Below are 13,988 nucleotides of genomic sequence, written 5' to 3' on the forward strand. Positions count from 1 at the left end.
TCACTTAAAAAATATTTTGAATTCTCATTGGTATAGCTGAGAGGATGGCACGTTGCAGCAGATTTGCAGGAATAATAGGGTAGCATCCTTAGCAAGTCTTGCCTCTAGACACTTCACATCACTTTTCCTGACCCCTGTAATGAGTTATTGCATGGGCAAGAGCAACAAGTGTGCACAGATCTGTAAAGGGCTGACAACACCTTATCTGGGCAGTGCTGCAGGGAAGAGCAGCTCTGCTTGTTTCCCCTTTCCTTGAGGAACTCATGAGTGAAAGGAAAAAACACCTTCAGATCAGTCCATGAATAAAAACTTTCCATTCCCAAATCAGCATTATTGAGCAAAACCAGGAGTGACTCATCACTGGAGCAAGACGAAACCTTTCAAAAGGCACAGTAGTGATCTAATTGAGGAACAGGGTGAGTAATGTTTCTTCTGACTATTAGCCTGCATACTTAGGATGTGAATTAGTACTACTCCCTCTCCACCCCTAGAAGAAAACATTTTTGGAGCCTGTGACATGTCAAGATCCCTTATCCCTCAATCACAAAGCTGTGCACCAGCCACATCAAAGAGAAGCTCTTTTATGGGGGGCACTTCTGGACAAGAAGCTGGGCATCTGGGTTGGAGTGCTCCTTGGCTTGAGGAAATTTCTGCTCTTACAGCTTTGGACTCTGTTCATTGGCTTGCTCTTACAGATGTCCTGGGGCCCCACAGTTGTGCTCCAAGGATGGGATGACTGTACAGACTCCCCATTAGTAACTGCTGAAGATGCAGACGTGGACTCGAATTTCTTCAGGCTAAAAAGAGGCACGACTGGAATCTCATTCTCCTGGAAGAGTAATCCAGCCACCAAACAAAAATGTAAGAACTGAAAAAGGATTGCACCTCGACAGAAAGATACTTAAGAGGGCAATTTAAGACCCTGAGCCAACAGAAGTGCTTCTCATATCATCCTGAATCCCTAACTTACCCAGCATACTAGCACCTAAGCTTCAGAAAAAGTAAGAGGTATTGTGGCTGCATATCGTGACACTCTATCTTGATACAGTTTCCCCATGTCAACTATCTTGCACCTGCATTTACCAAGGACACATCAGTACCCTCTGGATTTTAAGCACTGTACTTGTGTGCTCAGACCAAAATGTAGCAGCACTGATTCCTCTAAGAGAGAAGGCAGCTGCCATCGCATTCCTGTAAGCAGCCAGCTCCTAAGAAGCTCCTGAGAAGCTAATCAGCTGTTGCAAGATGAGGGACCTGAACCAGTACAAAGCTGAAGGTCTCAATTTAGTATTTATCCTGAAACCGTAACTGACGGTTAAATTAAAAAGCAGAATCTCTCTTCTCCATTAATATAAAATTGTTCATAAACTGTGTTTTAAATTTTATTTCATGTTTAAAGTGGTATGAGGCTCACAGCTGTATTATCATCTATTATAATTGCTTTATAGTGCATGCATTTTTCTCATCATTTGAGAAGGTCCAGCACTAGCAAAGCCCAGAAATAAGTTAGGAGCTCTGTTTTCATTTGCAGCTTCCTTTTCTAGCAAGTCTTGTTCTTTTGTTACAAGGAGACAGTCCTTCAGATGATAGCATGCTGTTTACATAGTTTCAATACTGAATTTAGGGCTGCTCCTTATTTTAAATCATCAATTTATTATGACTACTGTGGTAAACTGAATCTAACCCTTAGGAAGATGGATGAGAATTTTTTTTCTTCCCACAAAACACTGTCAGCTGTTTGCTCATGTGAATGGTTTACATCATCAAGGTCATAGCTGAGACGAGCTACTAAGTCCAGAGTAGGCAAAACAGACAGAAACAGATTACAAAACAGGGCATTTCTTTTTTAAGATGCAACTAAGTAAATCTAATGTTAATACTGTATTTGTTACCTATGAAGCCTTATTTTTTATCCACATCAATATAAGATTATAGTAGTGGACTTACAAAACAGGGATTCTGAAAGAGAAGTGAACAGCCAACCCAAGAAGGGCAGATTGATCAGCTGGTTTTTTTTTTCTCTTTCCCTTCAGCAGACAGCAGCAAAGCCTCTATTATACACTACCAAACAGCTTAAACCTACACTGAAACAGCATTTTCTATTTTTACTGTAGCTACAAGCTTTACCCATTTCCATTCCTGAAGTAATCTGCAAGGCTATGTGACTACATTATATTATTAGTGCCCTTGGGAGCACAAGACACATCTACCATACTTCTGAAGGCATTACAATCCAAATTCAGGGCAAGGTTTGCACAAAACCCCAACACTAGGGATAACAGGAGGATTAAAGGAATAGCCTTTGCTTTTTTTTTTTTTTAATCACAAAATTCTTGCCCATATTATCACTTATCCAACACTGAAAAAGTTGAATCAATAAACACCACAGGGCAGGAAAGCTAGGGCAGCTAGGTGGCTAAAATAAATTCCCTTCCCTGGGGAAGTGGAAGCTCCCACAGAGGGAGATGAAGCGAAAGCCCTCTTCTTTCCTGTTTTGGTTTTAAGTGGTGATGTCCCCCCAGGTCTCTAGGCCTTCTGCATTCTGGTGACACACTGCGCACCTGAGGGCAAGCAACTCCTTCAGGACCAGGGCAGGGCAGTGCAGCACAAAAGCCGTTTGGATGGGATGCACTACCCTCTCCCTGCTGAGGTGGCAAGAAAGCATCTTCAGAATGAAGCAGCCACCATATGGCAATTCTTGTTATATCTCCATTGAATGGGCACCAGTTGAGGAAGTTACAGCTTGATACATTTGCTCCAAAGAGTCCAGGCTGTGCATAATTTTGCGTTTATCAAACATTGATAAAACTGTCAAACATGACAGGCTTTACCTAATGTAATAATCAAGCGACTGGAAAGAAGCTTGAGGCAGCGAGCTCAGTCCCACAGAAATACTGTATTTCCACCATGCCTTGCTCATCAGATATTAAACCTTGAAGTTCCAGCCCATGCTTAGCTGGACTGCATTATAACTTGTATCAGGCACATTTATTTGAATGCTCTAGCTCAGTATGTTCTGGTAAACATGAACAAGACAGAACATAAGAAGTTCATTTAATTTTTTAGTCTCACATTCGAATTACAACTTATTTGACAGAGTGTATCCTCCATCTGCCCCAGAATTTCTATGCTGCAAGTCAGCACCTGAAGGGTTACACAAACAGCTGCAGGAAATCACTGAGACTGCCCTTCCACTGAAGTCAAGGTTTAAGACAGAATTTAAATATACTCCAGGTGCTGTGCTGTACATTTTTGTTGAGTAAGAGGTCATGTTCAGAACTTGGTCATCTTATTTCAAATGCACACACAAAGAAGTAAGTAAATCCAGCTACAGATAACACACCTGGTGCCTCTGTCAACTTCTTTGTACTCTTTGGGTGAATTATTTCTCCCTCAAAATGTAACATTTTAAATGCTAGCAACCAACACTAAAGAGACGAAGGATCCATTTTCTCTGTAGTTTTCACTACTGGGACCTGAAATGCTAACAGAAAATGCTAGGTTTTGCTTTAATGCCCAGAATTCAAATCTTTCCTGACCACAAGGAGATGCTCTCACAATCTACGGCTAATTACAATTTAAAAGCATTCTTTTCCCCTCCAGGACTCTTGCCAGCAGTAAGGCAGCTGATAACCTGCAGTGGAAAGCCTTCCCGATTTAGTGTGACCACTATAATTCACCTGATTCCCAATCCCAGCTCTCACTGAGGTGCACAAAGATTTATGTGCACACTATAAAATTAGTTTTCTTTGTTACAGAACAGTTCCAGTGTACTATGTGGCACTTGAATAAAAGATTTTCCCAAGGTACCATGTGAAATGAAACCAAGTCCCTAATGCTCCACTTCCAATGACATAGATATCAAGAGTAATTACTGAAATCCTTTTTCTTACAACAGTATCAAATATGTAATTTGTTCAGTGCTATAATTAAGGAACTAATCACATTCCTGAAGAAAGCAGGCTTTACTCCAGAGCCTTTCTATTCAATCTTCTTAGCTACAACAAGATTGACTGGACAAGTAACTACTCAGTGTAAGAGAACATATTAAATTCATGTTATTTGCCCAGAGTAATAAGACTGTCCATTTCAAATGAGAAGCCATGACTTATCTGCCTTATTTCATACCCTGAGTAATTAGTTACAACTAAAGATTTCAGTACTTTTTGACTCCAGTCAAGCACCAAATATTTTCTACACAATTCAACATTTTTAATAGCATTTGGACCATACAAAGGGTCTGAGCTGTCACTATCAAACTATGACAGGAAAAATATCTTTCCTAACAGCTCTTTATGTGTGCATTCTTAGTAAAGTTAGAAGTCTTTATTTTTGGCAAGAATTCCCTCCTCTTTTTTTACCAAAATTAATTGTAAAATAAAACAAGCACCCTTCACAATTACCTGTACAATTTTTAAAAACAAGCCAATAATCCTCATTCACTTTTGTTTCATAAAAGAGATGCAAAAGAATTGTCCAAAAATACAAGCAGCATTGCACTCAAGCAAGGAAGAGTTATTTTTTCAACAAAAGCTTATTGCCAGTTCTGTTTGAAGTCAAAAGGTGACCCATGGCAACAGATCCAATTATTCAAGTACAGATTTGTATGGCCCAGGGGGTATGCCCTGTAACAGCAATAATGTCCTTAAAAAGGAAAACTCAAACTGGATAATACACAGAAGGAAAAAACACTTAAAAATATTTGTTCTGCCACGATCATACTGACAGATGTGTGTGGGTGATACAGCTGAAATTCTGGCTCATGCTGGTGAGCAGACAGCAGCTATCTCTTGTCATATTGAAAAAAAAATCCAACTAGAGATTAATTTGTCTCATGCCATAAACATTAATGATGTTTCTTCTCCCAGTTAAACTATTCAGGATAAAATTCCTGCAACCTTTTTCAAAAGTAGTTGTCAAAAAAAAAAATCTAGTTTAAATAGAGTAATAAGACTACAACCTTCTGGGTCAGTAAGAATAATTTGTAAGCAACTCTTCCATGGGTTGGATAATAACAGCACATCAAGCCTGAGCAAAGCATGTTGAGCTCTGATCCTTTCTTACAGCCAACACCGTTAATTACCCTGGCATGAAATCTGATCAGCACTACGAACATCCCTGGCCTAAGGGCTCCACAGTATTGCAAGTTTGTTAATAGGAGAGATAGGGGGTTTCACAATGCATCACTTAAAAGATACTTTAAGAGAATGCTACTTGACTTCAGTCTCATTTTAAAGTGCACTAAGCGTGACCCAAATGCAGCAAAATACAGGAATAGAAATGGCAGATGAGGATTTGGAGTGTTCTACTGTGAAAGTAACTTCATAAAGCAAAACCTGCAGTGATTCTTAGTGGTTTTGAGCTAAAAATATAAAAAGAGACTACTGCAAGTAATGCATCATAGATGTGTATTTTTAGAAATACTGAATACAGATTTTTTTTTTTTCTTTTTAACAACTCACACTGTTTTGGTCTTGTATAACCAGGTGCAGCCCCTGTGAGCCGTACACCAAACAGCCTCTTCTCAGAGCTCTACACCTGTAGTCATCAACGGTTTTGCCCATCAGGTAGTTTTATTTCCCTTTTGGCTCTTTCACACATTATTTACGTGTTTCCTAACATCTGTCATAAGAAGTTAATGATTTCAGGTGCTACAACTTCATCAAAAAGGACCCGGGAATGGCATCTTCCAGGACAACCTCTCCAAAACACAGGAACCATCCATTCCCACATGCAGTAAGTCAAAGACACATGGAAGAAAACCCACCTGGCTGCACCAAGAACTCCAGAAGGAAGAGCAGGGAAGGTAGATGTATGGACTGGCTACCTAGGAGGAGTGCAGAAATATTGCCTGAGACCATGCAGAGAGAATTAAAGGCAAAGCTTTAATGGAGTTGAAATCCATAAGATAGGAAGGGCAACAAGAAGAGCTTATAGGCTAAAGGAAGACTAAACTGATAAAAGAGATGCAACTTAGTGTCAAAGGACATAGAAAAGACTGAGACACAACATATGAATTCCTTCAGTCTTTACTTGCAAGGTCACACCTCCCAGGTCCCTGAGCCTAGGGGCAAAGTCAGCAGAAGGGAAGAAATATCCATAGAAGTGAGTCAGGGACCACTTAAGTGGACATATCACAGCAAATGGAATAAACACAGCACAAGCCCATGGGATTAGATGGATCACAGCAGAGGGCACTGAGGAAGCTTGTGATGTCATTGTGAGGTCACACTCAACAATATTTGCAAGGTCCTGGTGCTTGACAGTAGTTCCTGAGGACTGACATGGACAAATTCTTGCCCACCTTCAAGAAGCAGGATCCAGGAAAATATGATCTGAAATTCATTAGCAAGGGGTGACATTTTTGAAACTTTATCCATGAAGGACTGCCTTCTGATAAAATAAATCAGAACCATTTTATTAGAGCTTAAATGTGCAAGGGATTGTCCAGCATAAGGACAAGGGAAAGTCATGAATAGAACCACATGGAAGTACTGGCAGCCAAGAAAGACTCAGACAGCACCTGTGATGAGTATGGAAGAATCGGAGCATCTGACAGGACAGAAGACACAGGCAGGAGACTCCTCCTTTTAAAAAAAGGGAACTATGAAGAAGGGAAAGACATCTGGTTTTTAATAAGAAAAAAACCTAGATGCTGTTAGCAGTAAGACATACATTCTTTAAATATACAGGGTGGTGTCCACACTAGAGAAACAGAAATGAGCACTAATTCAGGCTAAGTGCATGTAAATAATAAGATAGAGTAAAATAAAACAAAACAAAACAAAAAAACAAAACAAAACACCACCCCCCCCCAAACAAACCAAAAACAAAAAAGACAAATAAACCAAAACCAAACCAAACAAACAAAAACCCAAACCCCAAGTTTAAGAAATAGCTCACTGAAGTATAAAAGCTGCTTTTCAAATATTTCTTTCCAACACCAGAAGTAGGATGCTTGCCACAAAGTCTGTTGGGCTGATACATGATCAAAATGAAAACACACCACTTCAGAAGCAGGAGAGCTAAATTAAGTATTTCCACTGAACTCTCAGCAGTGACCAACACCACATAACCATAGAAGAGATCAAAACCAGGGCAAGTGCACAGTGATACTTCCCACTGTATTCTGTGTTCCTACCTTCAGCTACCTAAATCTTAGGGACTTTGTAATTCGGAGATCACAGATAATCTGCATGATAGATTCTACCAGAATTCTCTATTTTCTGCCATTAATAGCCTATTGACTTTTTTTTTCTTTTAATAAACCCAGTATTTCCCATACAATGTAACATAAATAGACAAATAATTGTGGTGTATAACTATTGCTGACTCCAGCCTTGTTATCAACCAAATAGAGGATGAAAACACAATATCAATTTTTATCAAAGAGCCCTGGGGAGCTAAAGAATTGCAGACCACTAAGTCTGACTTCTATGTTGAATAGAGGCTAGTAATAAATAACAAAATTAGTAAACCATAGACACAATTTTTGTGGAAAAAAAGCCATGCCATGGAAAAATATTATCATCTTAAGAAGAAACCAAAGATTACGTGAACATGGATCAAGGTATTAAAACAGTAACTGATTTTCCAAAGCATTTGATGAGGTTCTTTGCTTTCTTTACAGGCACAGTTCTTAATCAAATATGGCAGATCTCTTAGATTAATAGCTGCTAAAGTCTATTCATTCAGTAGACTTATTATTCAATTCTTTCTTTTCAATTTTCAGGTGAGTTTGTGACTGTAGCAGCATAAATGTCTGTGCTGGGAGCCAAATAGTCCACCTCCTCTTCTAGGTCATTACTGAACAACAAAAAGTTCTTGTTAGTTGCAGTTCAAATGACTATAAACAGCTGCAGAACAATTAAAGGACCAAGGAAATGAGCTGGCAGGAGGGCTCATTCTAAGTGCAATGACTATATATGAAGTGTTAGGCCACTCAATGCATGTGCTCAGTGACAAACCCTAAACTCTGTATCAGCACTGGAAAACAAAAATTTTAAAAAAATCTTGGAGTCAAACGTGGATAGCTGTTTCAGAATTTTAGCTCAGCATTAATCAAAGGGGAAATAAAATGGCAAGAATAACTAGGAAGGAACATGAATATTTATACAGTAGCTTCATGGAGATATCTCTTGATATTCCCATATTGTGGAGCAGCAGAGTAACAGAAGTGCATGGCAGTATCTGGGAGGAGAGTTTAAAACACCACATTCTGCAGTCACTGACTCAGGATGTCATTAATTTCAGGTGTATATATGCATGTAAAAGACAAGTCTGTGCATAGAAAGAGGTCTACTAAGCATGACAATCCTATTGCAATTTTTGGATCAAGTGTTCCAGCCCACTGAGTGCCAGGAATGAAGCTTATCCATTCCTGTATGTTTTCTCACTAGTATATGTTACTGGCCAGAGCTAGAGATAAGGTTGTCAATAAAAATAATCACTGGTCAGACCCAGTATAGACGTATTTTTAAATTCAATTTTATTTTAAAGTTCTCTAGACAAGTGGATCATTATGCAGGATAAACAACTAAGTCCTTGTTATTCTTGCTATAATTCTCTGAAGTTATCTCTTGAGATTTCCTTTTTTTTTTTTTTTTTTTTGAGAGGACACACCTTTTTACCCAAAAACATCCATCCTCAAACCTAGGTCCATTTTTTATTTCCATAGTATGGTGTGTTTATCTTGCATCCAAAGAAGTCCAGAAACCTTATCACTCTAGTTTTACTTCAGCTCTACCTCTGTGGAGACTTCTGATTACAAAAAAATTGTCCAGGGAGCAATCAAATTAATATCCTTCTTTCCGAAACCTAGGTCTGCTGGGAACCAGGTAAAACATGTAAAATCCAATATAAATGACTGCTCTTAAAAGGCTGCCACCTAATAGGATGATAAAAATAGATCCCAAAAAGGTAAAAATCATCAAGTTTTAAGAAAAAGTTTTCTTCCAGCTACTGTACAGATGTTTTGACAGGGCCTGCTAAGCCTGCTCTACTTCTTTGCAACAAGAAATAAGGTGGAAAATAGGTTCACCTAAACTCAGTTTATGTCTCCCCTGGCCCTCCTACAGGGTGCTGAAAAGGCTGCAGTGAGATGAGCCATCTTTGAAAGCTTGTACACTGACTTTTACATATCCCCAAATATTCTTGCTTTTGTTTAACCAAACTTATGACTTTGTGTATGTCAACAGAAATGCTGGGCTTCAACGTTGAAATATACTGGTTAAAATCCATAAGCCAAGAGTATGCGGTACTGGCAAAACAGAAATATTCTGATGTACCTGACAAAAAAACTTCATCACACCATCCAGCATTCTTCCTCTCTACAGCACACAGCAAGAGTTAAGTTTTTTTACAGAAGCTGAAACTGCCAAGAATCACCAGCAAAATTCCTGCATCAATAAAGGCAGCTGGTAAATCATCTTGGTGACATGTCAGACTACAAAGTCAAATCTAAACAGAGCAGAATTGAATCCCCCTTTATTGTCATTTCTTCCCTCTTCTCCCTCCAGCAGGGACAAGCCCTAAGGCTACAAGGCTTTTAAGATGGGAGAGACAACTCTTGCAGCACTATTTCACTCAGAGCCTGGGAAAGCATTTGACATACTTCACTGAATAAACCTGACTGCATAGGGTGATGCTTAAAAATTCTGATTCTTGAAGGAAGAGGGCTGAGGTGAGGTCTGCCTGTCCATGAACAAATAACCTGGTCTTTACCAGAAAGACCTTCCTGAATTAGAAATGCCAAGATAGCATTAACTAGAAAAGTATTACTTTATTGCTCTTTGGTAGGATTAAACTGAATTTGCCTTATCAACCACAAAGGCTTCTGGTCTTTTTAAGCAGATCAGTGGGAGAAAAATAAATGATGCATCCAATAGGCAATGTGCTACCTTTTGCTGCATTTCTTTCTTGTCTTGGGGGATGTGCAGGAGAGTGAGGATGTGGATACCTAAAAGCATATAGCAATATCAGTCCGTCTCTCTCCACTTGCTTCCCCTCTCTTCTGCTGTTCCCAGGAGACACATAGAAGCTATAAACTTTTAACTTACTTAGGGCAACTGCAAGCATCCCAAGTATTCAATAAATAAAATGATATCTAAAAGATGCCTTTTGTTCCTATTGTTTTTTCATGCTGTTTTTGTTTACTTGATTTATTACATTAAATAATAAAACATAACTTTGATTTGAGCTACTGGCTCTGACCTCCAAGAAGACTTAACGTGCAACTGTGCTTGAAGGAAACTGTTTCTGAAATTCATCTTTCTGCGGCTGTCCCTCCTCTTCCCCAAAGTATTTAATCATCTTTGGGAATTTCTATTTATTAATGTCCTTCAGAATGGTAGTAAAGACAAATTCTGAGATTATGCCAAAAATACTTCAGGAAGCTACAGGTGTGGAACTATTTGGCAGATACATATGATCTCTGATGCTCTTCACCTTGGGTAAAAACTGAGGGGAGGGAATACTTGAGTTCTGCTGCCAAAGACATGGCAACTAGCCTGGGCACACGTGACATACTGCTTCCAGAGTGGAGGGCAAGGAGGGGAGTGTGCTCCCACCTCCTCCCCCTTCTCTCTCTAAGGAAGGCAGGGTCAAAACCCTGTTCTGCTAAAATGAACTCCTGGCAACAGTAGGCAGCAAGCCCTCCATCTCAGTTAATCAAAACACCTGACAGGGAAACGCTTTTTCTTTGAGTTTCCTTTGTCCTATTGCCTCCTACAGAAGGGACCCCAGTGGCTGCAAATGCCTCAGCAGAAGCAGCAGTGTCTAGGGAATAACCTCATAAAAAGAAAATGCTGACCTACACAGGTTAGCCAGATCATTTCTTCCCCTTCAGAAAAATCTCTTGTAGCGCAGAGGACCAACTGCTGACCACAGCAAAGAAAGAAAAACAAAGTGAACCCCCAGGACGTCTGGCGCTTCGTTGCCACCAGCAGCAGACAGGCACAGTCCACTCCTCTGACTGCCAGCAAGTGGAAACCTTTAGTAAGTCATCTGAGGAACACAGCACTAAGGAAGGGAAATGCCGCGCTCTGCGTACTTCATTTACTTTCAGTGAGCACACACCAGGTAGTAAATTCAAGCAGCTGTCCGTGCATAGGTATGAGTCAGCCCCACAGCTGGCCAGTTCTCCCCTGCCTTGCAAAACAGAAAAAACACCCACCACAAAAAAAGCCCAGAGCAGAGGTCCTGTAACCAGACAGTGACCAGCTAAACAGATCAGCTACCACAGCTGGAAATAAAAGCCCAGAGCTTGGTACCCAGTCCAGGGATCAGCACTGATCCATTGCTAGGGCTGAGGTGGAAGTGAAAATTGCAAAGTACTTAATTTCATATCTAAATTCATACACCTTCCACAAAACCCCAACCAAAAAAAAACAGACTAAAAAATGCCTTACCAATCAATCAGTTTGCTGAGACCTGTCCTTAGCTGATATTTAAACAAGGAAAATTGTATCAGATGCAGATTAGCCTAAGAGTAGAATTGGCTCCAACAGAACACATTGTGTAAACCTGCTAGCAATCATTGAGCAAATGTTAGTAACCTGCCAGAATATTCTCACAACAAAGTAGGCACCCTCCCAGCAAGTTAAAAAATGTTTTGTCTAAGATTGCTTCCTTCTTTATGACAAATCCTGTGAGAAACTACTAGAAGATTATTCCAGCCATCACTATGACAGCTCTATATTTCTGTTATTGCATATAATTAGAGTACTGTTATTTAAAGAGAACAGTATTTCTGTGTTTCTGTTCTCTCTTTATTTATTTATTTACATTTCATTTTAAAAGCACTGGGGTAAACCAAAACTTAATAAACCAACTACAATGGGAATGCCTAATAAAGGCAAACCTTTCTTAAAAACAAATCTTTAGTTAGGGCTTAAGAAAAGATATGACAATGACGACTGTGGCTATACACAGAACATGCAAATACATGCAATTAGACACTAAAACAAATCACTTCAGAGATAAATCACTATAGATTAATTCTTCATGAAAGGAATCATTGCAACAGCATTAAGAAGAATATATGGAAACATTTGGTATACTACAGCACTCTCGCCTGTCAGTACAAGAAGGCTTAAGTATTTGGCCTAATAAATAATATTATTTTAAGCATCAATTAAGATATATGGAAAGAAAATAACTGAATCCCATAAAAACAGAACTAAAAGAAAACAAAAGGTTTGCTTACTCTTCTTGACGCAAGTCATTAACGCTCCGATCTAGTGAGATCATATCACTTGCCACCATATTAAACCCAAACTCTTTAATGCTGGCTTGAATGGATTCTTTGTAATCTGGTCCTAAAACATATGGCTTTGCTTCCTCTCCAGGGCCACCAACAACTCCGTGAGGCTCAGGCTCTTTGGGTTCAAAATTACCAAGGACTCCAGGTCGTAAAACAGGATCTGGGTATACAAATGTCTGAGGCTTAAATGTGAGATACTGCCTCTGGATGATGTTTTGCTGTTTGTTATCACCACCATGATGATTTAGTTCATTTTTGGCCTTATTTTTCCTTCGAATGGATTCCAAGTCCACTTCCACACCTTCAACATGAGGCCAAGGTACCACGGGTTTGAACTTCTCATTTCCTAGTCCATGGTCTCCTTTGTTTGGCATGGGTCTGTTGTCTTCTTTGTCATCCTATATACACACACAGAGAAACAGCAGACCATATGAATTGATGACCCTTTATTTACATCCAGTAGCTAAACGCACTGAGAGTTGGCACTAAATATATGTTAAGCAAGAAGGGAGATATCTGCGTTGAGAGGCTCAATGAACACTTTTTACTAAAGCTACTGACTGCTGGAGAACATCACTAGCTATTGTCCACACTTACCTTGGTGCGTTGGTCCTAGAAATCGACCAATGCCCGAAGCATTCCCAAAGACCAAATACCCATGCAGGACATGTTAACTTGAATGTGGTCCAAGCTGCACATCAAAGTGATGTGCAGGTCGCACTGACAGAGCATTTTATGTAGGAGAAGGTGGTATGGAGGCCAACAATGCCATAGTCCAGAGCATGGCATCCTTGGGCCCACTCTTGGACAGTGGGTGTTTCTGAAGTACACCTCCTGGTGGCTCAGATCTCTACAAGGTCTCAGTAGTTGCTAGATATAGCCTCAACATGCTCCTGTGCTGGGAAAGAGATCTGTGACGACATGCAGTCTGGCACACACATCCATGGCAGCTGTGAGCCACATATAATCCCCACCCTTCACACCCCACACCTCCCCACCCAACTTGCTCCCACCAAGCATTACTCCTTCTGCTACAACAGCAGTGCTGTTTATTTAGAGCTATGAGGTTACACTGATGGCATCTGGAACAGCAGGCTGAAATGAGATTCCTACCTGGGGAGGCAGTGCTGGGGCTGAAGAGAGTTGCCACAGGCACTGGTATCTCCTGCCTCCTTGCTTGAAATAATTTCACAGCACTCCTCCCCATCTCCCCACTTGATATTTTCAGTGATCAGTGAGGTTGATGAGGTTAGAACAAGGGTGGGTGATTTTGGAAGAAACTAGACAGAACGGCTCTGAAGTGTCTGAGTGTGAAGTCTCCAGGGTGCAACAACCCCACCCACGAATGCACTCCAAAACACAGTCACTGCTTTTTCCAATCCTACTGTCCAAGAGGATGAAGAGAAACATTGCTGAAAGTTCAGATTTCGTGCTCACATTATTTATTTGTAAGCAGGACAAATGTTAGATCATACTGAAACCTGCAGGGATCAACACACATATTGTAGCAATGTCTCACTATCTATTCGTAAATACAGAATCAAACAAAAAATTGAGATTAGAAGGATGCCACCTACTTAAACCTGCTGAAGGCAGGTTCACAGTTAGATGTGATTTCTGAGAGGCTTGTCCAGTCACACACTGAAAACACCCAGTTTCTCTGGACAGCCTGTTCCTGTGAGTTGCTTGACCCAGCTCACCATGAAGGTATCTTTCCTCACAACTT

General features: G+C 40.1%; 1 protein-coding gene across 4 annotated transcripts in view; it reads right to left on the reverse strand.

Annotated features, from left to right (window-relative positions):
• GALNT7 (polypeptide N-acetylgalactosaminyltransferase 7) overlaps nt 1–13,988 on the reverse strand; it is a 78,464-nt gene that overhangs the window by 32,016 nt on the left and 32,460 nt on the right. For all 4 annotated transcript variants that reach the window (XM_027886941.1, XM_027886942.1, XM_027886938.1 and 1 more), the window contains exon 2: nt 12,206–12,660. In XM_027886941.1, the coding sequence (XP_027742742.1) occupies nt 12,206–12,660 (455 nt within the window). The remainder of the gene's footprint in view (nt 1–12,205; nt 12,661–13,988) is intronic.

The sequence above is a fragment of the Empidonax traillii genome, unplaced genomic scaffold (assembly GCF_003031625.1).
Source record: "Empidonax traillii isolate 1590-97213 ecotype Southwest subspecies unplaced genomic scaffold, ASM303162v1 scaffold198:size1128796, whole genome shotgun sequence".
Taxonomy (NCBI): domain Eukaryota; kingdom Metazoa; phylum Chordata; class Aves; order Passeriformes; family Tyrannidae; genus Empidonax; species Empidonax traillii.